The sequence below is a fragment of the Augochlora pura genome, chromosome 10 (genome assembly GCF_028453695.1).
Source record: "Augochlora pura isolate Apur16 chromosome 10, APUR_v2.2.1, whole genome shotgun sequence".
Taxonomy (NCBI): domain Eukaryota; kingdom Metazoa; phylum Arthropoda; class Insecta; order Hymenoptera; family Halictidae; genus Augochlora; species Augochlora pura.
The window spans coordinates 7600231-7622334 of record NC_135781.1 but is presented as its reverse complement, the minus strand read 5'-3'; the positions used below and the strand labels follow the sequence as shown (position 1 = coordinate 7622334).

General features: G+C 37.5%; 3 protein-coding genes across 4 annotated transcripts in view; 1 reads left to right on the top strand and 2 right to left on the bottom strand.

Annotated features, from left to right (window-relative positions):
• The window catches only part of LOC144475732 (uncharacterized), a 53820-nt gene extending 40647 nt beyond the window's left edge, over positions 1-13173 (top strand). The window contains exons 5-10 of one of the 2 annotated variants that reach the window (XM_078191934.1): positions 6073-6295; positions 7287-7483; positions 7865-8082; positions 9125-9428; positions 10018-10162; positions 10232-13173. In XM_078191934.1, coding sequence (XP_078048060.1) covers positions 6073-6295; positions 7287-7483; positions 7865-8082; positions 9125-9428; positions 10018-10162; positions 10232-10568 — 1424 coding nt within the window. In that variant the 3' untranslated portion in view covers positions 10569-13173. Of the gene's footprint in view, positions 1-6072; positions 6296-7286; positions 7484-7864; positions 8083-9124; positions 9429-10017 lie in introns of both variants that reach the window. The other variant, XM_078191933.1, reaches the window with a different exon arrangement.
• Positions 13170-17600, bottom strand: Oaf (BRICHOS-like domain-containing protein out at first). The gene is made up of 4 exons (XM_078191939.1): positions 17220-17600; positions 16954-17067; positions 16558-16876; positions 13170-16439 (listed from the first exon to the last, which is right to left on the bottom strand). The coding sequence occupies exons 1-4, from the start codon at positions 17313-17315 to the stop codon at positions 16129-16131; spliced, it is 840 nt and encodes a 279-aa protein (XP_078048065.1). The 5' UTR covers positions 17316-17600; the 3' UTR covers positions 13170-16128.
• A 1452-nt stretch (positions 17601-19052) lies between these two features.
• Positions 19053-20593, bottom strand: LOC144475735 (uncharacterized). Its single transcript, XM_078191941.1, has 3 exons — positions 19885-20593; positions 19341-19435; positions 19053-19247 (listed from the first exon to the last, which is right to left on the bottom strand). Exons 1-3 carry the CDS (start codon positions 20056-20058, stop codon positions 19124-19126), a joined length of 393 nt encoding a protein of 130 aa, XP_078048067.1. The 5' UTR covers positions 20059-20593; the 3' UTR covers positions 19053-19123.
• Positions 20594-22104: the final 1511 nt, after the last annotated feature.

Here is a 22104-nt window from a genome sequence, read left to right as displayed (position 1 = left end):
CCTGCTTTCGACCTCTTCGGCTAAGTCTTATCCGCTCTCCTCTCTCTCTCTCTCTCTCTCTCTCTCTCTCTCTCTCTCTTTCTCTCTACGGCCCTTCTTTCGAACCATTGCCTACCTACATTAACTATCACACTGTAAGGACACGCCGGTAATCGGAGCAAATCAACGGATTTTCTGCTTCGCTGTGATTAGACGTGTTTCTCGCAAAAAATGGATAAGTAAAACTTGGAACAATTGGAAGATTAACCATCCTAAGCGTTACGCCATATATTATAAACTACAGAAGAAAATACGCTCCAAAGAAGCTTATTCTATGGAAGAATATAATAATTCACACGAAAATACGAAATAGAGTAAAAGTTTATTAGATAAGAATAATAATAGTCAATAAAATTGCAATAAGGAGACAATTAAGAAAGTTACGCAAGTCTAATATATGCTTTGGAAACACCATAGAAGGGCCAGCAGTGTGCAAGGATATCGAGTCTTCTGCGTTCTTTCATCGACCTCTTTCAACATCATCAATATTTTCAACACCATCGTGTGTATTTATATCTAAATCGATAATTGTTATACAATTTAATTTTATCACAAATTCTATAAAATGCTTACGATCAATAAAATAAATGAGATTTTAAAGAGGAGGAGAATGTGGTAATAACATACGAAAGAATGTAGCAATGTGAATCGCGTTTAACGAATCGTCGGTAACATTAATTTCCGTGTAAAGAAAGTTAACGAACATGAACAGAGCTTCGGCCGTGGCAGGCGTTCCGTTATCGCGCGACGATCGGCATCCGAGGCCTGCGAAAATTATTCCCGAAAACAATGCCCGGTTGATTTGGCGCGAGGGGGTGGCGCAGCCGCGGAAAGGCGAGAATTCGAATACCGCAGAAAAGTGCCTCGCGGCTTCTGCACGGCACCAAGAAAACCGCGGGCTGCGCGGAGTAGGGGAATAAGATCGTAGCGCGAGTAGTAACTAATTCCCGATGGTATTCTAAATGCCGAGCGCGAAGTTTCTCGCTCGATTCTGGAAATGTCACGTTCCAGGGACGCTGCATCCGCCAGCGTAACGGAATTCCCGGAGTGCCGGGGTTGCACACGGCCGCGATGCAGCGGCGTGCAGTTGCAGTGCCGTGCCGGCGCGGCGCGGCGCGGCGCATCGAGAAACGGCGTTTAATCGACGACCAGCCGGTTGAATTAGCCGCGCGCGGCGGTCTGCGTGCGTAAATCACGCGCGGAATCGTTAATTAGCTGGCGGAACTTACGAGCTTTCTGGAAAATGTCACCGGCCGGCGTGGCGAGCGGCGGTCCGGCCAGCTGACAGATGCAAAAAGACGTTTTGGCACGAACGATTCGCGGTGGCTTGGCCGTCGTCGGTCCCGTCGCACGCTACTCGATTTTTCTAACGCGCGGAACAAAAATCAGCGATGCTTGAAATAATACAATTAAATCTTAATCGCTGTGGGATGGACGTGTCAGTGTTGCAAAGTGATAATTTGACGTCGTTACTGAACGTAATGGCTTCTGCGAAGAAAATCTAGGCGGGTCATTACAGGGACCGATGTAATGCAAAGCATACGAGACAGTTCTTATATATTTGCAGGTCTTTTAGCATTACTTCGTAATATTCGTTTTTTGAAGATACTTCAGACGTCATGTTGAAATAAGATATTATTGAGCTTATCTATGAGGAACAACCTATTCCAACACATTCTACACAAGTTATTTAAGTTAAAAGCCATATTTCCTCTAGTCATATTTAAATCAAGTTATACAACTATTTTCGAATTTACAATGTCATTTTAGTTTTTAATTTTGTCTCATCCTTAACACATTGCACTATAACGTGTCAGACTCGTGACAAAGATTTCATACATAATCTACTGAAATCGAATGTCATTAATTTTTCCAAATCGAAAATTCGAGTATTCTGTTACTGAAAATTTCTATGACTGAAAATAGATAAAGATATAGAAAAAAGACAAATTTTATCAAGGATCCTATTAAGGATGAAGAAGTTTCTAAATGGAATCGATCGGCGTGCGTCGCATCGCGCCCCGTCGTTTCACCGATATCGAATCGCGAAACGTAATTCATGCGGACTTTTTCTTCGCGGAATTTCACGTGCCGCCTCCGACCAACGCGGTGGCAGATTTATCTGCGCGCGGATAACCATGTGCGACCTATTAGCATCGACTCGAATCAAATTTCCTCGTACGCACAGGTTTGCTCGACCGACTTATTGTTCGTGACGCGTGCATGTTCGCCCCGACGAGAGAGATTCGACTACCTTTTTGTTTTCTGCACGGAATCGTGCCAACGAACACACCTCGCGATGAAAACGCGGATTCGATGATTGCACGGTGGCTGCGTCGAGTAGACAACTTCAACCTCGATGCCGGTGTAAACAAGTTGAATTTTTCGAGAGATTTCTAAAATTACATAGATCGATACACGCTGATTTTGATAAAACTTTTATTCATTATTTCTTTTTATCCGAGCTAATTTTTCTGCGTAAGGATTTATAAATAGAATACAACGAGAACTATCAAAAAGGAGCTGAAATAAAAATAACGTGGCATATTTGGGTCCATGTGCGATCTCGAAATTAAAATTATTAACATGCATGAAGTGTTCGAAATTTTGTTTCCTTTGTTTCATGATACGACTTGTTTTCAACGTGTATTTGGATATCAAAAGTAACAATTTTAAGATAAGAATCCGGTACCGATAGACCGTGGATTTTATGCATTTCTCCAAAATACAATTTTCTACTCGATACTCGTCTCTTCTTCGATTCTCCACGCAACGATCAGCAGTCTAACCAGAATATTAACGACTAAAGTCCGCTAAATGAAATCTAAGACATCTGAACAATGAAAGTTCTGGCTACGGTGCGAAGTAAGCGGGTTGCGTGTAATTAAATAAAGCCTAATAATCGACGCAGTGAGACGTCGCACGGTATCGTCGCGGGACGTTAATTGCAAGATGGATTACGATTGAAACGGTCGAAAACAATGACTCGATAGCTAATCCGGCAAGGGACAAGCATATTCTCGATTCATCCGGTGGTGCCGCTTTCAGCCGAAACATTGAAATTAATGAAGTCGTCTGACCAGGGTTGCGAGCAGGGTAAATTAGAGATACATGGCAACCATTAGAATACATAACGAGGACGTCATGGTGGGAAGCAGTGCGCGGGTGTGATGATGAATCACTGCCAGCTAGATCACCGTGAAGCACGCCCAAGAATATAATATTCAGTTTACTTGTTGTTGGCCAAAATGTTTCGGGTGCCGTTTCTCCTCCTCCCTTCTCCCTCCTTCGTTTGAAACGTCATCCCTCGCGGTGACCGAAGTTTTTCTACGAAACGCGTCGAGGCGAATGGAAATGAGGGTGAAAGGTGTTGAAGGTGAATCGAGTTTCCTTTCATTCGTTATATCCTACCTCGCTTTGTTCTGTGCGGAAGCAATCTATCTGACAAATTTTCACTGCATTAAAACGGAACGAGTAATTACAAATACTGTTCGATTATTAACTTTTTACCATCCGTTGGATTTTTCTCATAAACCACTGTCGATCGTTAGATTTACAGTCGTAAGAGTCAAGATCAGTTCCGTGAAACAGGTGGAATTATTATTTCCACGGGGTTTCCTTCGATTGGTGTATTAAATTTTTACTGGCGAGATGAAATGCTTGCGCTAAAACCGTATGTCATTATTAAGATGCGGATCTTTATGCGCTTATGGTACCTGTAAAACTTTGAAACGGAAGAAAATTAATAATAACGGTCCCCGTCTTTCTTACTGAAATTCCAACAAGCGATACCGCTTATTATGATAATAATATGTTAGGTTCCTGCATAAATTCCATCCGCCACTTCGTTCGCATAAATAGCCTGCCGATGAGCCGCGCATGTATTATACATTAATCCAAATGCAACTATTAATATTGATTGATCTTGTTGTGGACATCTTTGAAGACTCCAGCAGGAACTGTGAGCTATAATTGTAACATAATTTCGCGACGCGAGAGAACGGTCGTAAATAACTGTGAAATAACATACAGCTCGACGTAAACCATTAGTAACAAAGCTTTCAAATTTGTAGAACGTCTACGTTAATAAATAAAAGGCCGCGAAACTAGTTAGTATTTACACTAATGTATACTTTTTTTCGAGTAAAATATTCATCGACCAATCGACACGGAACGTTTCAAAGACGAACACAATGGACACTTTGCATGTATCATTATTCAATCTATAGAACAATGTGTAATGTGCAGAAAACTGACAGACCCGCGATTACATTCCGACATATCAAAAATAAGGAAGGAAACTTACGCCAGCGTGCCGAAAGTAGCAACATCGGACGATAAAAATGTACTTTCGTGGAAGATAGAGGACCGAGGATGATTTTTTTCCCTTGTGTTTTCTCGACGCGTTTCGTTTTCTCTTATTTCTTTCCTCCCCTTCCGGCGGAGTCCTTCGGGTTAGCGTCTCCTCCAGAGTTGAAATATACAAAATGAAATATGAAATAATGGTTCGTGCCTTGTGGCTGGCTAAAGGCACGGGCGCACCCATATCTACGCCCCCATGCGCCTATGTACCTATACGGGACCCTGTGTATGTACGCCGATCCCGTGTAGATATGTACGGGCACACCATATACATCCGCCTCGCTCAAGTTTTTCGTTCTTGTCGTGAACAGCTTACGTTCGTATTAACCCTTATCCTTGCTTAATGATATTCTGGCCTACCATACTGGCATATTGAACGCAACTAAGGCAGATTCCATCGTCGTCTCCGGCCGGAGTCGGCCAAGCCCTCCTCTAATTCGTATCTACTACGCTCCCCCACCTCCCCCCCCCCTCCGAACCATTTTTACGCATCTTATCCGGTGCACCGAGGGGCAATTAGAGGCCGGTCGCATAAGACGAATTAACGATATACACCCCTGGCTAAAGCGTACTCGATCGGCCAACAGTACCGCCGTTGCACACACTATTCGACGAATCTTAACTTTCCTTTCGCGTCTCGATAACCTGTAGGCGATTCGCCTTCGTCACTCCCAACTTTTCAACCGCAAGAATTTTTCTCTCGCTGTAGCCGTAAAAGCGGCAAGACCGATTCTCGCGTGGAACGATTCTGTAGACTCTTCCGAACGTGACGATATATCTTTGTGTACTGCTGTGGAATCTCGATTATCGGAATTAAAACGTAACGCGGCTATTTAGATGATGGAACAATCGAACAATTTTTCTATCGCAGAGCGGTAAAAGATGAATCAAATGCTTTATTATGACCATAATCACCTTCTGACAGCTGCAGGTTTTTGAATATTTGATGTATTATTTCCTCTGATATATTATCTAAGGTTTGTTTAAATTTACTGTATTTATCTTTAAGAGGTTCTCTTTTGCAAGAGAGACAGCAGAGTACTTTTTCGGTCGATTGAACTATCCTAATAGTATTTGTATCGATGTAAAAAGATATTGTAATAATACCAAATGATATGATGTACCAAAGGCTCTACAATCGTCAATAAATAAATAAATAGATAAATAAGTAAAATTAAATACGAATTTTAGATTCGTGGTTAATACATCGCAGTTTGTAGACATCATAAGATAGGTAGTCTATAGACTTAGCTTGCGTTAACTTCGGGTAAACCTCCAGTTGCGCAGTCTCTAATATTTCCTATTTTCAATTCCAAGAACTATTTTTCATATTTGAGTGAAGGATACGAAAGCTTTAGGCAATTACTTAAAACCGCCTTAAACAAGAATATCAATGCCGCTTGAAACACACAGTCGGGATTCAGCTAACAGGATAAACAGGCTGCAAAGCTTTCGTATCCGTTGCTCTAAGAAATTGCAACATTCTCTCGTAACTCACGGAACTTTTCTTGTCTTTCACGCAACCCCATCGATTCGGGAACACCGGTAAGCATAACGACACCGTAGACGTGTAGAATCGTTACAACCACTATCTCTCGGATGTTGATGTCGCGACGTTGCAAAAACCCGTGGAACGCTCGACCGCTAACGGACAGGCCGCGTATATTTCAGGAAAGAAATGGCGAGGGTTGACCCCACAGGACAGAAGGCCGTATGTCGAGGAAGCTGAGAGGTTGAGGGTCATACACATGCAGGAACATCCGAACTACAAGTACAGGCCACGACGTAGGAAACACGCGAAACGGACCCCAGGGGCGCCGTCTTCTCCTCCGTCCGCAACCAACACCGCGGGCAATAGGTCCAACCCTGCCGGTACCACGATTCATCATTCCATGTAAGTCGATATCTTCTCTCTTACTTCGTATCGATTTTTCAAGATCAGCCGGCCACGACCGGCGAATTAATCGCGCGGTGCGCGAAGTGTACTCCCGGGCCACGGCCAGCGTGATATCCAGATTAATTTTATACGATGCAGATTTTGCAGGAGGTACGCTGCTACGGGGGTACGTTGTAAATGCGATGACGGTGCTGCTTAATTTGTTGTCGGCGTGAAAAACGGTACCAGTTTAATGCACTGGCCGCGGATTACCGTCTTGGAGGTCTAACGGCGAGAGTGCGTGGCATTAGTGTCACCGAATTCGGTGAAACTTTATTCACTTGCAGATCTCGTTCTCCTGTTTACGCTTAGCAGTTTCTTTTAAAAACAATTTTGATTTAAGTCTCATTATAACTATGAAATTCTGGGCTCATTAGCTGTTGCACAGTAATACTTTTTCCCAAAAACGCTGACCACAATTGATAACTTTATAACTTTTGAATATGTTACCAAAAATGTGCAATTCGAAGCCTGTAACTTACTTCTTGTTAATATCGATAAATTTCTGACATTTGAGTATATATATATATATATACATGATATTTAATATGGCGATCTTAATTCTAACATCTTTGACACTCTTTATGAAGTGCGTTAATGGACTACTTGTTACTTTGTTGCATATATTAAATGTGCATATTATTAGAACTTGCATATCCTAAGAATGAGCAAAAAGAGGCAGAATTTCTTAATTCAACATCATAGTTGACATTTTCTATCACAATTTTGTCTGTATCATGATATTGTAAAGGAAAGCCAAAAATTTATCTGAAAAATAGTTTGTCCGTATAACAGATATTTTAGCGATAAAATATTATACGAATGATTATTATCTAAATATGTCGTCTTCATAGACGAAATCGCTGCTTTCCTGATTGTCTCGCGACGATCGTCTGAAGTAAAGGTGTATCAGAATGATTTTATCAAATGTATTCAATGTTTGTTGAAGGTCCAAAATGGACAATTACCAAGGCATTCCTCAAATCCCATGGGGTGGCCATTCCCCGATCTCATCCCTATATCACCAACAACAACAACAAGGTATTCAGGAGTACAAATCGGAGAACAATTCCTTGTACGGTAGCCCTTACACGCCTATCATTCACTCACCTGACATATCACCGGTTGCCAGTCCCGAACCCGACGGTAAGATTTTCAGTTTACGTTAATTAACATACAATCACTAGTTAAGCTAACTATAGAATTATGAACATATAAACAGATCCTACGTAAAATTCGAAGAATAAGTGATATTTTCACAAATAAATTTCACAATCAAAAACGGAAGTAATAGATGACAACTTGCGCCATAATTGCTGACCGTTTACGCGAAAGAAAAGTTTTCTGTAGAAATTGCAAAAATCAGAACCTAAATCATTGTAACGATTGTAATAAATTTCGCGGGTTGAAAATAATAGAAATATTATACGATACTCAACTGTATAATATTTGATCAGCTAATTTTTATTGGAAATGCATGATAGCCGGACCACTGTAATTACCGTGCGCTTCTCTAATCTTAATCAGGCGACGGAACACATCTGCCATCTAACCAGAACCCGGATCCCGAACGAGATCTAATGGAGGGTACGTCGAAACAGCACGGCGAAATGGCCGAGCAAACGAAACGGTACACTTTTATGAACACCGACAATCAGCTGCACACAGGTCATGCTGGTGGTACTAGCATATCGTCGTGTCAGAACACTGGTGCTTACACGGATACCTTAACTTATAAGAAATCGGTAAGTAACATTTCGATCCGAGGTTTCCGGCTGACAAGCCCTGGATTTACGGGTTCCTATAAAGTAATAGATCCGATCGGGAACAGAGAATTGTTTGTATCTGCTTCGCTAATTACGAATCAGAAGTACAGTTCATTCGCGTGTTCCACGGCTAACGTTCTGACTAATAAGAGTCACATTCCATCCAAGTCTGATACCGCGGGTATATCCTACTCCATTGTCATTCTATGTAAGTTCAGCTCCTACTTAATCTTGCGTGCACAGGAGCAGATCAGTTAATTGCCTGCCATTGTATTTTATTATTGCAAAATTTGTTGGCGATTGCAAGAACCGCGGATTAATTTGTACAACTAATACATCCGATGCAGCGGAATCTCGATTATCGTATGATGTCAGAATTATCAATTATACAAATATTTTTCGCATTCAATTGATTTTCGTATTCAATTGAAGTTAAATTCTTGACGTACCATTTCCGTCTCAATTATGGTGACTAGAGGTTTTTTGATTATGATAATTTTTTAAAGGACGAAGAAAATTTATATTCATTGTATGTCGATATTCGTTGTAGAGGTTAGATGTTGCTTAGAAAAGAACAGAATTTTATTCCAACTTGAAACAACAGAATAACAGGTTTTTACATTACGAATTGGTCTTATTAAAGCACGACAAAGGATCAATAAAAATCCATTCTTGTTTTCACTATTGCTGTTATTTTTGTCTTATATTCTATATCATTGAATTTATATTTATATTTTTCTTGCTCTGCTAGTACCATTATTCTGATTCCTTCTGTATTTTTTTAATTCTTCTATAATTTTAATCGTGAGATTTGCTTTTATGTCGTCAGTGCTACAGTCATCTCGTATATGAGTACATAAATCAATTATTATCGTTATTAAATTAATAAAGATGAAATCTGGTACTAGGTAACTTATTCCATTATCTAAAAATTCATGTCACTTTGCGGAGCCCGGACAGTTGAGATTCTACTGTAATTGTATATATCGTAAATTGAGCGGACATTTTTAATATATTCCAGGTGAGTTACTTAAATTTCGAGAGACAACCGTCGAGCATAGCCGCGGTTGGCATTGCGAATGGGATGATGGTATCGTGTAATAAACTGCGCTCCGGATTCGAAAACGTTGGCTCTGTGACGGGCACTTTTTATCCACCGGTCGCATCCCCGCATGATCAGTCGTTGCAACACTACACCAGCACACAATCCTCGAAAACTGCCAACTATTCCATGCAGTCTAGCGTCGAGAGCAACTATAATCCTGTCCAGTGTGCCAATCGGCAACAATCGATGGGACTTCGCGGTGCTGCCGAAGGCTGTTCCGGTAATACTTTATAAATATTTTCCTTAAATATTGATTACCGCGTTTGGTCAGTTGCCAATCAGTAAGGACACGCGAATTACTTCTTATTCCTCCGTTTCTATGTCGCCATGGTTTCGTTTGAAATTATTTTTGGTTGGCAACCGAATATGTAAGTAGTTTCGAAGCTAGAATGATTTTTCTTTTATTAATATTTGATATTGTTTCGACAACCAAATTACATTACATTTGCTGGTTATTAGATAATTTACTGTTTTTTATATAGTTTTCTTGTCATTTTAAATTCAGTAAAAACACATACGATTGTCTCGATTTATTAACAAGAAAATTATTTACCAAAATTATTTATCTTCACCAATATTGTCGTAAAGAGTATTTTGCCCAGTTACTTATCCTTTCTAATCAAAGATTTAACTTACGCTTCACATATCAGACTGAACTCAATTTATTTTTTAGCTATAAACTCATTTATCCATTTACATCTCAAAATCGATATTTGCTACTTTCGAATTACATAAATTTTGTATACCCATATAACAAATTCGGAACACAGAGAGCTAATATTACGATTCGCTTGGATGTCGTTCTCCAGGTGTGACCCACCGGTATCAAATGAGCCACCACCAAGACTATCAATCAGAGACCGGCAACCCAGGCCAGCAGCACACTATCTTAGGACACATGGACCCGGGGATGTCCGCGGACGACGAGCAACAGCAAACGCTCCAGCTTGAAAAGTATTTCAAATATTCGCAACCGACCAGCGTGGCTCACAGCAGCTTGTCATCGCAGAATTTGCTCGACAGCAATCACAATTACGCCAGCGATCTGCGCTATTACGCGCCGCAGCAGTCTCAGATGGACATGTCGAACTCTCAATGCATCGTCGACGATCAAAGCAAAGATACACGGTGTGCGAACGTGGGTATCAGCCACATGGATCAGTACCATCAGAGCATGGACGTCGGAAAGTATTCTGAACATCAGCAGCAGCAGCAACAACAACAGCAACAACAACAACAACAGCAGCAGCAGCAGCAGGAGCAACAACAGCAACCTCAGAACATGGAGCACGTGTCGAAGGCGGACGACGACTTCAGTGTAATACTTGCCGATGTGCGCAAGACATGTTACAGTAGCTAGTGTTCTCCTAGACATTTTGTTTCTATGGGCGACTTATCTTATGGCTGTAGCACCAAGAACCGTAGGTATACACATAACATTTACAAGGAATCCGGTGCTTATACACATTTTTGTACTACGTACCATCTTCCGGTGCTGATATCGTTATAACATGTTAATGGTAGTCATTTATACTCGGCGGAGGGGTCAGAGTGAGATACCAAAGACTCTTTCGAACGGCACTCAAGCAGTATCTTCAGTCAGATGAAATATTTTTAAATATTACACATTTTATGGCTACACGTTTATTCGAGGATCATTCAAAAATCGATAATATGTCCTTGAAAAAACCTTTTCTTCAAATACTTCGTTGTATTATGGAAATTATAACGTAATTTTTATAGATCAATGCATTTTTTACGTTAGAAAGAAAAGAGCATTTTACTATTTTCGTCTATTGTATAAAATATGCTATTTTTCTGGATAAAATATTATTGTTTAAATTAAGATTGACACGGCATAGTCCTTCGAGGGTTAAAATTAGAGATCACGGCTTTGAACGTGGATTTAGCAATATCTAGGTTACATCTCGCGATAGTCCTTTTAAATTCTTTTACCCGTCTGTGGGAATATTCTTTCCTATCCAGTATATTTTTCGAATATTTGCAACAGATTTTGTTGTATACAATTGTCTAATTATGGAAATGACCACTTCCTTCATAAATGATAAAGTTATGAAGGAAACAAGCCCGTTTTTCCTTGCTCATCTTACTGCTTCTTCCGCCGAGTATGATTTAAATAACATTGAGACAGTAGTGAAGTGAATTTTGTACTCTGAAACAATTTTTGAACGTGTTCGACGGCAGTGTTCCGCGTTAAAGTCATAGAAAATCCATATCCATATCTCGCAACTATCATCGCTACGGCAACGGATTGTTGAAACTGGCAGCGTTATTGTTGAGCTACATTTTGTCTACCAACGCACGCATGGTACCGCACGGCACTGTATATTTAGAACATATCAATATATTTCTCTACGACAAATAAATCGTTGAAAGAATTTCCGTAGTGAACTCCGGTGTACGAATTTTTCACGCATGTAACCGTATTACGTGCTGGTTCTACGGCAGGCTACTTAAAACATGCTAATTTATATATTCATTAAGATTACAACAAAAAAAAAAAGGAAACCACGTTTAGCCCTTAAATCGTGACATTTAGTCATTTTATTTATAATATTCATGGAAAATATACGTAAGAAATAAAAGATGAAACTGTATATTTTTGTAATATATTAATGTTTAACTGACGGGCGTTGTAATTTTCATTTTCATATTGTACCATTGCAATGTTTACAATGACCAAAACACGAATGCAATTCATACTTCGAACAAAGACGAAACGTAAGTGTCATTTTCTTAAGACACCTCTTGCAGAGGTTTAGTCGAAGATCTGTTTCTCTTTTAAATGAAATGCGAAGCATCATGATTTTGATAAATGCAAAATTGTCTGTGCACAGCAAAGTAATTGAACCCGACGTCATAAAATCCGCGTCACCATATTCCTGTCAGTTAAACATTGCCGCACTCACACGAAAAGTACTTATCGAGAAAAATTGTTACTTACAGCAGTGAAGATATTATCGAAGTACCTTGTTCTTAGTAGGCGTACATTAATTAAGTTCGAAACAGTGAACGAGAATTCACTATCACATGTGTATAAGCACGATCTCTTACTTTCCTTTTGTTCAGCTGACTGAATTGAAATTCAACGCGGGCGTAGCGTAAAAATAGGAGATAACTTCTTACTCGCATAAGCTTCTACTTTTCAGTCTTTTATTCTTTTTATGTAGCGTATGATTATACGTAGCGTGGCAATAAACGACGACACATTTATCGCGCGGCATTCAATCTAAATATTTTATAAGAAACACGGAATTTAGAGAAACGTTGCGAACGCTGGGAAAGTACTAAATTACTTTTTAACTGTTGTATCGTACTTAATAGAAGCAATTAGCAACTCATGTAGTCCCATGCATTCCTCGACCAGTCTGATTGAATCTCGATTTAGCTTTCTTACGCAGTAACGCTTCAAACGGTTCACTTCGTTGACTAGTTTTTTTCCGTAATTTTCATCCGCACTCATCCAGCGAGCTTTTGTTACAGAGGACATGCGATCTCATCTTCACCAAGTTCGTATATCAAAGCTTCATGAACATAAAGTAATAACGGAATACAAGGAAAGATTGCATTATATAATAAAAAGACACTCTCGAAGCATTCCGAATATTTGTTCTAGTTCTTTGAAGCGTTACTGTATGTATACAGCGGTGACCGGTCAAGTGTCGAAAGCCTGGTGTATTATCGCAGTAATCGATGTCAAATCTACGAATTCATTTGCTACAATTACGAGTATGCGGCCACGGTTCCACCTGTCCTAAGAAACGGTGGCACAGAGAGCGACGCTTGCCTGGTCACCGCCGCTGCGTTTAGGTTCGTAAGTTTTAGATACCCGTAGCGAACCGTTTTCGATTGTGTGAGAAACAGTGATTCGTGCTTTAAATTTGTTATTTAAGGGTACGGATGTTTAAGAAGGTATATGATAAACACGGTTAACGCCCCAATTATTTATTCATTCTTTTTATTAAATATATATATAAAAAATATGTGTATAAATTACAATGTCATGTGTAAAGTTGAAATCATACTCGGTGTGTCATATCGAATTTCTTATTCGGTGTGTTATCGATAGAAAAACATTTAGATGCTACAACGCACCCCTTTTCTCCCTTATTGTACAATCACATTCGTCATCCGAAAAGAAAATGAAATCCCTTGCAACAAGTTATAAATTGTTTATCGTGGTAAATCAGTACGTTTGCTTTTCCCTTTCTTTCCTTTAGAAACGATTAACAATGAATGAGTAAGTCCTTCGAGCAGGAACAATTGTTTTATAATATTTCTTCCATTTTTGGACCATGGTAAAATTAGTAACTATACCCTCATAAATTCGCGTATGTTTCCGCTTACCTTTTAAACATGCATATTAATAACACATAATTTATCGACGTACTAACGACAGTGTCTCGACCTTGCGATTAATCTACAGTTTGTTCGCTGGCTATTATAACTTGTTCGCGTATGTGTATATACATGTACAAACTTACACAAACGTACGTTACTGTTCCGCGAACGTAACTTGTACAAATTACTCCATCGAGCAGTCATAATGACTTCAGATGAGAATACACTGCCTCTTTTTGTCGCGATAAGATTTTTGTAGAAACAGCTTATGCATGTGCACAAGTATAAACTGTATCTACAATAATCTTGTCGCAATGACATAAAATTCTGCAGTGTGCGTTCACCCCCATTTTTATATTTGTGTAATTAAAATTCATGATTGGACTACGAATTTTTATGCGGCATATAGGAATTTAAATTAATATTGGGATATCTAAATTCTAATGTTTCTGTTTTTAATTTATACCATAAATGCATGAAATCCGCAGTCCATTCACAACAAACGATGTGCAACTTTTATTTTTCTAACAGATGCAGCTGCTAGGAAGAACCTGAGCTTTCTATCGCCGACTTTGCAACACCACCGTTTGCATTGAAATAGTACAAATTCTGTAGGTACTCGATCAAAAGAGTAAGTACATGCAACCCTTTCCTTTACATTAAAAATTTCTTCAGATACAATTTGCGTTAATAAGGAAGCGCGAAGACTGTGTCTTGTCTGAAATACATATTCTAAATTTATTGTTAAATTGGACAGATATTGCAGTCTTATTAATAGCTGTTCGCTATCGAATGTGTATTTTTTGTCCTTGTCCTTCGAACGTGCGCCAGGCCACGTAAAAAATCTCGCCTAATGGTAGTGCGATTCTCTAAGCGACAACCCCAGAGGGAAACCCGATATTGAGCGATCAGGAAATATCGAGGGAAACCTGACTATCTTAAAGAGCATTCGAGGATGCTGGAATAAAGAGATTAGCGTCAGCACAATGAGTGTAAATCCTATCGAGCTAGCCCCAACGGGCATCAAAATTCCCATAAGGGAATGCACGAGAGGTATCTGTCACTCGTAGTCTCTTAAACTGATGATATCATTCGCCCGAATGATATTCGAATTCTTATAATACAGACTATACAATTCAATTTTTTTAAAAGAGACCTAATATACTTTTGTACAAATCTAATTTAGGTGAGTGCTTCCTGAATTTAAATATCCAACCAAGCATGAAAGTATTTGAATGATAACGTTTTTTGTTTACTGAGGTATATGTAATGAATGGAATACTTCAGTACATTCCCGAACCTACAATGAGTTAGAATTACATTAGCGAAGCTTGCATAAAATTTCATTATTGAAACAGTTGATATGATAAGTTGTTTTACACAAAAAGAAACAATTTCCAAGAACTAAATAAAAACACATCATTAATTAAACAATGTAAAAACAACTGGAAGAGAATTTACAATTAAATATTTTGCTAATGTAATTCTAATGTCTTCAATGGCACCTATGTATTTCTATTAAAATTCAAATACTTTCGCGTTCAACTATACATATATTACAATGTGAATCTTGCACCATATACAATTGAATCTATCTTATACCGATAAATGGCAGCATTACAAATTATGTATAAAATTCTGTACAGACGCGTATAATGCATTGTAGCTTCACACATAAATAACTAATTTACAATACCCTGAATGGATTATTTGTAACCCACATTGTTCTCACTGTTGGTCGCCGTTTACAACCAACAGTTGTAAATGTGAAGGAAAGGCAGCCGTTTTCAAATTCGTGGAATGATTTGAACGACCGCACGATATCTATAAAAACTCATCTTTGCGACAAAGTCCGGGAATACTTAAAATCTGACTAAACAACCATATATGTATATCTGTAAAGTAGCTACATAATAAAATTGATCTCGCCCTATGATTAGCGACCCGGTTTCATTAAAATCATTTGATGCGATGCACTTTTTTTGTTGCTATTCTTATTGCACATTGTGCATATAGTGAGCAATCTTAGGAATACTTATATATCTCATAAGTTTACTAAACGAACAACTTGGGAATGTGTCGAGATGAAAATGCTAAGTGAAATACTTTAAAATGAAATTAATATTTTTAACTATTTGTTTGTATTTCTTATATACCATCTTCCCCTAGAGTGCATTGATTATTATTTTATAAGATTACGAATATTGCTGTTACAAATGTATCCATTCAGTAAAATCTATAGATGTGACAATACGACTAAAAATTTAATGAAAGTTGCTTTTAAATTTTACGATATACCATGTGGATATTAGTTCGTTACGTGAGCATTGCGAAGTTCGCATAATTAATCAAATAAATTCGGTATTTGTATCTAACTAAGATAGAAATTTAAAAACGATCAGTATTTAGTAAATTCGGCTTTAAAAAGTTCGGAACAAAAAAATATTCGTGAAACACGTTGTGTGATAGATAAACTTAAATGAAACCTTTCCATATCCGAAATAATCTTATCGATATTCTGTAAATTGAACCTTACACACCTACAGTGTTCTTATATGTCATTCATCCCATAAACAATTTTGCTTCATTTTAGAATAATATGAGAATATAAAACACTTTTTACAAGTTTTTATGCCACATTTATATGGGGTGGCAGCTTTTTTACCATCACTTTTTCCTTTACAAAATTTCAAACCACATGGGTACCACCCTATACATAATTCTAATGAACAAGTACAAGGTGCCCAAATATTTGATGTATCTGCACATCTTGTTACAAATAATGGCTTTGAATCATTTGTACCTTGTGGCGTTAAAGAACTTGTGCTAACATTGTAAACAGCTGCCATGAGTGGAAGCTCTGATGATCCTAATGGATAAGAAATGCTACTTTATTTATAATTAATCAAAACATTGTAAACAAATTATTTTCTGTTATATATACATATAGATTATTATTATTATTTGTAATTGTTAAATGTACTTACCAGGTCTCTGAATCCATTGTTTTATGTCTTCGTTCCTGGTATAAGCAGATCCTGCTGCTTCTCCGCAAAGAGTGGCAATGTGTTTAGAAATATCTTTAGATTCGGATACATCCAAAAATAGGTCCATGGTATAATTCACATGGCCTTTATCCTCTTCTGCTATGCGAACAGTTCCAGGATTTTTCTGTCTTAATTTAGACATAGCATCAGATGATATAAAATCCACTTTGAAGAAGTGATTTACAAAGCACAAAACTTGATATTGGTTTTGTCCACGCTCCTCTTCACCCAGGACCAAGGCTTTTATAATTTGTACTTCCTGTGGGGAGATTTTAGTGATTAGTATATAATTGATATAATATATAACAATTTAACATTTAGTTTTCAATTAATTACATTTTTGAAGTCAATAAGCTGTGTCACCAAAGTACCATCCGAGCATTGAAATTCTAACGTGATTACATCTTCTGTCACATTCGATGAAATAGTCTCTAATAGTATATCACCACCCTGTAAAATCAAAATTTACAAAGTTTCCTGACTTTAAGGTTAAAAAAAGTTATCTTAACATTGGACTATGTTAACTTAACCTACGTCTAATTTCATATGAAAAGACACAATTTTTGATAGTATAACATTAAGAAAAATTAACAAATACGTACCTGATTTTTTACATTTATGAGCAAGTGCGTCGTACAAACACCGTACAAATATTGTAATAAGAAGTAAACTGTGAATAATTCGTTGAGTTTTTTCATTGTTGCATACTGTAACTGTGTCTATTGCAGCGACGAATATTGTTGTAATTAACTGTAGAAAATCGACATTGATTTGATAGATAAATACTTTAAATATAACCTATGCGTAAGAATCTCCTACTTGCTCTTGCTACACCATACATTTCATCACGGTCATAGCACGACATACATATACATGTGTATATATACATAAGTATTTCCATACATACATTACTCGTACCATGAAACCACAGAGTCTAAACTACCAAGAGTAGTGTAAGAATAATTTAAAAATTATTCGTAATCCTTTATTAATAATTATAATAATGTCTGTCAATTCAAGAATTATATTTGGGGGCAATGAGACTCTTAAATTGAGAGAGTGGAACTAATTGCTGTGCTCTGATTGGCTGGCGATTTACAGCTGAATAGTGCTATCCTCATAGTCAACGACAAAGAGAGAAAATAGCGAATGTACAAGATAGCACAACATCAGTAAAACACACGCGAAACTAGTCACACCGACAAACAATGTATGTAGCTTGTTTCACTTTACCATGCTTGCGGTCTCATTCTTTTTGCGCATCCGTACACCTAGCGCTTCATCTGAAACACGCGACGCGATATTCAACTTGTACTTTTCGAATCATAGAATTATCGATCACATTTGCCATCGAATTTGCCATGCATCAAGTGTATGTGTTTGTTAGCAATATTTCAACAAGTCCAGCTAATTATTTCATTACCGAGAATGTTAGCGTGAAAGAATGAAAGAAGGTTGCCAGTAAATAGTATCTTCATATATTTTTCTGAGACAATTATTTGCTCGAAATGCAAAATTTAATATATAAATACTATTTTTAAAGAAATCCAAAAGCCATCCAAAAGGTTGCTGAAACTGTGTACTATCATAGCTCCCGATATCACTATCATTATGTTTATTTGCATTAGTAAGATTAACAAAATTGTCAATACAATTCTCACTATTACTTTCACTAAATGAACTTTTGTTTGAATCTTTGGCCTTTATATTGATCACGTTAGATAAATACAGTATTCATATTTGTATTCGTGGTGAGTGGTATACCGGTGACGAAAAGTACAAGTCAAATATCGCGCCGAATATTCCAGATGGAGCACCAAGCAAACAGATGCGCGAAACGAGTGAGACGCAACATAGATGAGTGAGACGACCAAAGTTTCTTGCCCGTGTGGACACTAATACATAGAGCCCGCTGCTTTCATTCTGTCTCTCTCAATCATCTCCCGTCCTCTTTTTAACATAACTGCGCGAAGGTGAATGAGCACTAGTATGGCGGGGTTAAAAGGGTCTTGAATTGGGAGAACGAAAAAGCACTTGGATTATGAGATGACTGTATTTAAGTATTTTCCACTTATTCATTGCTTTTCGAATGATTATATTTTTATTTTATAACAAAATAAAACTGTTGTCAAATATGATGGTAGTGTTAAGATTATGAAATAACGAAATATAAGTATTAAGAAGGTTAAACTTAATTTCAAAATGCAAAACTTTAATACAAACTTTGACTATGTCATACGCATAAACCATAGACATTAAGACATAATGCAAGTTATAAATCTTAATTTGTCATAATTACGTATATTTGTTGTATAGATTTCATCTAAGAAAATAATCTTATTATTTAAAATTGAAACATTAGTACGTTTCTCAAAGCGTTTTAAATGTTTTAAAAAATCTTCTATTAGAAAGGGGTAAATTTTCGAAATTACATTCAAATTATTAAAGACACATATAGGAACGATATAAAATTTTTTATTTTATGCTAGTATTTCACCGAGTTTTTTTATTCCATTTTTGAACTTTTCCCATCTTCCTTTGACATCAGTGTACTGAAACTTCCCTTTCTACTGGCTTGTTCTGCTGCGGGTGGCACTTCAAGTGAGCATAATTCATTATCCTTACGTTCACTGTTGCAGAATATAATAAAAATTGTTATAATCTTTTACAAACTCCGCAAAAAATTTACTTTCACATTATTAACATATTCAAATAATACTTACAGTGCTTTTGATCGTAACATAGTCAGCATGGGTGGAGTTTTGGGCCTCTCGATGGGTTTTAAATTATAAGTTCTTAAATGCGTGTAAATAGGAATCTAGAAATAATACATTTTTTTGATTATATGATACTGAAATATATATATTCATGACTCATTTTCTTGTCCTACTAATTTTTTAATTATTTTCGTACTCAATGTAGTCACAATAAAATGGCGAAATTAAAATGTATAACCTCATTTAATATTTCAATCATTTTAAAATCTCAAAAATGTTGAACAGTATTTTCTTGTGATATCTATTTCTATTGTTGATAATAAGTGATATATTCAAACTTTTCAAGCTAGGTGGGGCAGCTGGTATACTATTTACAAGAAGTAGAACCTGCCTATTTAATCAGACACGTTAGCCGGCTCTTATTCATCTTGCGGTTTCAAATTCAAATTCGTCGAAAATTAAGCGCTGGATAACAAATGTTGTTTTACGTTCTTGATTTAGTTGTCGTTCGTATAAACGATAAAATACCAGGTTATGGTTATTTACTTACGTAAGGTAACGATGTATCAAGAATTACGGGTTCGATAGATTCGTCTGGTATATCGAAAACATTAAGAAAACTATTTCGTATCGGTGTTCGTATACCTTTATCGTAAAAATATATCATGGATTCTTCATTTTTTAAATGTACAGTTTCCTCACTCGTTGTATCTATATTTTCCATTTGACTGTACAACTTTTCTTCTTCGCTTAGATAACAAAATTTCAAAGTATGATAAGAACAATCTGCTTTTGCAAAAGTACAAAGTGGACCTCACTTAGAGCCGATTATTGCTCTTTGGGTAATGATCCTAAAGTGCTTGTTAGCGTTACTGCCGCCAACGTGTTCACTAAAGTTCCAGGCGTCAATATTTGGTCGATAAGCAACATTCTCTTCAGTAGAAAGGCATCATGGCAGCATTATTCCTAATTTGTGCGAATCGATCACCCTTTTTTTCACTAACTTCGATGACTTAAATAGTTTTACTTGCGTAGTACTCGAATACGAGACCATTTTTTTGCAACTCTTATTTAAAATTCCTGTTTGCTGCAAATCGGATAGAAAATTTATTTACATAAAACTCCTACCCTCTAGTAATCACCGTAAAAATAAGAGAAATAAGTAGTTTGCACACGCAGAGTTTAAAATTTTCTGAAACAAACTATACTTGATAATCGATGTTTGTATAAGAATATCGTATTCTGTCATCTCAATTTAAAAAAAAGATATACAATCGGAAGTCACAAGTCGCGACTACATTCACACAGCACAACTTATTCCCGCGCATGACTGTCGAAGGTTGGTTCACTAATAACGCCGTAGTTTCGCATCTGGTCAAGTAATTTGCGTAGTAGTTAACGTCCACGTTGTCCTTCACGAGCGAGTCGAGGTTGTGGTAATCGTCAATTTGATCAACCACGTTCAAGCTCAGCCGCATACGGGACGCACTTAGCCGAGGGAAAGTTCTACCCTGGAAGGTAGAACTTTTCCCAGGCGTATAGTAACGCCGCAAGGCCAAGGTTCCAGTCGGGGTCTCCTTGGTTTTCGAAATCATTTTCATCATTCTAAGAACACCTTATGAACGAGTTTTTAATTAGATAGATAACTTCGCGGAAAGGTTTCTTCTTACATAAGGAAGACGCGAAGAAATTAAAAGCATTTTACTAATACGTGATTATTATATTACGGATTTATTATATATTTATGACAAGAATTTTAAATTATCGACGTACCACTTCAAATATATTACAATCATTAGCGGAAAAAGAATGTCTCCATTAAGAATTCTTAAAATAAAATATTCAGCATGCATAATGAAATTATAATTGTAATTTATACTATAGTTTTATGAAACTATAATTGTAACTATAATTGTAATTCCGTGAAAAATAACAAAAAATTGATTTTTGCTTAAAATCACACGACGTCACGGCAACGTCACTGGTCCTTATGGTGTCGTGAGTTACACACGAAGGATATCATCAGTATATTCTACGTATATATAAAAAGTTTATTGAAATTAAAAACATTACCTAAAATTGGAAATGCGTTACATTGGAAGACGTTTTAACAACCGCGCCAAATTGTCTTAACATTTTTCATTTCCCAACCCATTAAAAATCTTGCCAATTCTGCAAATAGTACTAAGGCTGTACTTTCGAATCCACACTTTCCTAAAACCCTCGACCAAACCTTTATTTCTGTTCCAAAAAGATCCAATCATTTGCCCGTTTGCTAAATAGAACATTTACAATTTTCATTACCATAAATCATTTCAGTTACCTCGAACAATAATGAATTCACTGCAGCTTCTTAACCTGATAAGGGTACATTTCGAAAACCCCACTGTCTCACAATCTCTCCCTTTTCCAGTCTCTTTATAAAATGATCTAAATCGTCTAAACTACCACTCGTGAAATAACTTAAGGATCCAAATAACATTCCGAAAATCTCTTGGGTCTCCTCGCGGTCCCGAAACAACGTGAAACCGTGGCAGACGTCGCAAGTCGTCGAGAGCCGGCCACGTTGGCAAAAAAAGACCGTGCTGCCGGCGGGGTTGAACCGGGTTTCGAAAAAAACGGGCAGGCAGTGGGTAGTCAGTATGGTTTCCTGGATCGATCGGGACACATTCAGTCTCGGGAAGATCTCGCAGCGAGAGTGGGATCCCGGCGTCGAAGGGTAAGTTTCATGAAACGTCCGCGGCCGAGTGTGACGTCGGTGGCAACGTTG

Coding starts and splice junctions, on each gene's coding strand:
- Oaf (XM_078191939.1), bottom strand. CDS start 17,315: ATGAAAAAACTCAACGAATTATTCACAGTTTACTTCTTATTACAATAT. Junction 17,068..17,219: donor TCATAAATGTAAAAAATCAG/GTACGTATTTGT, acceptor TTGATTTTACAG/GGTGGTGATATACTATTAGA. Junction 16,440..16,557: donor ACAATGGATTCAGAGACCTG/GTAAGTACATTT, acceptor CTTATCCATTAG/GATCATCAGAGCTTCCACTC.
- LOC144475735 (XM_078191941.1), bottom strand. CDS start 20,058: ATGGAAAATATAGATACAACGAGTGAGGAAACTGTACATTTAAAAAAT. Junction 19,436..19,884: donor TTGATACATCGTTACCTTAC/GTAAGTAAATAA, acceptor TATTATTTCTAG/ATTCCTATTTACACGCATTT. Junction 19,248..19,340: donor ATGTTACGATCAAAAGCACT/GTAAGTATTATT, acceptor ATTCTGCAACAG/TGAACGTAAGGATAATGAAT.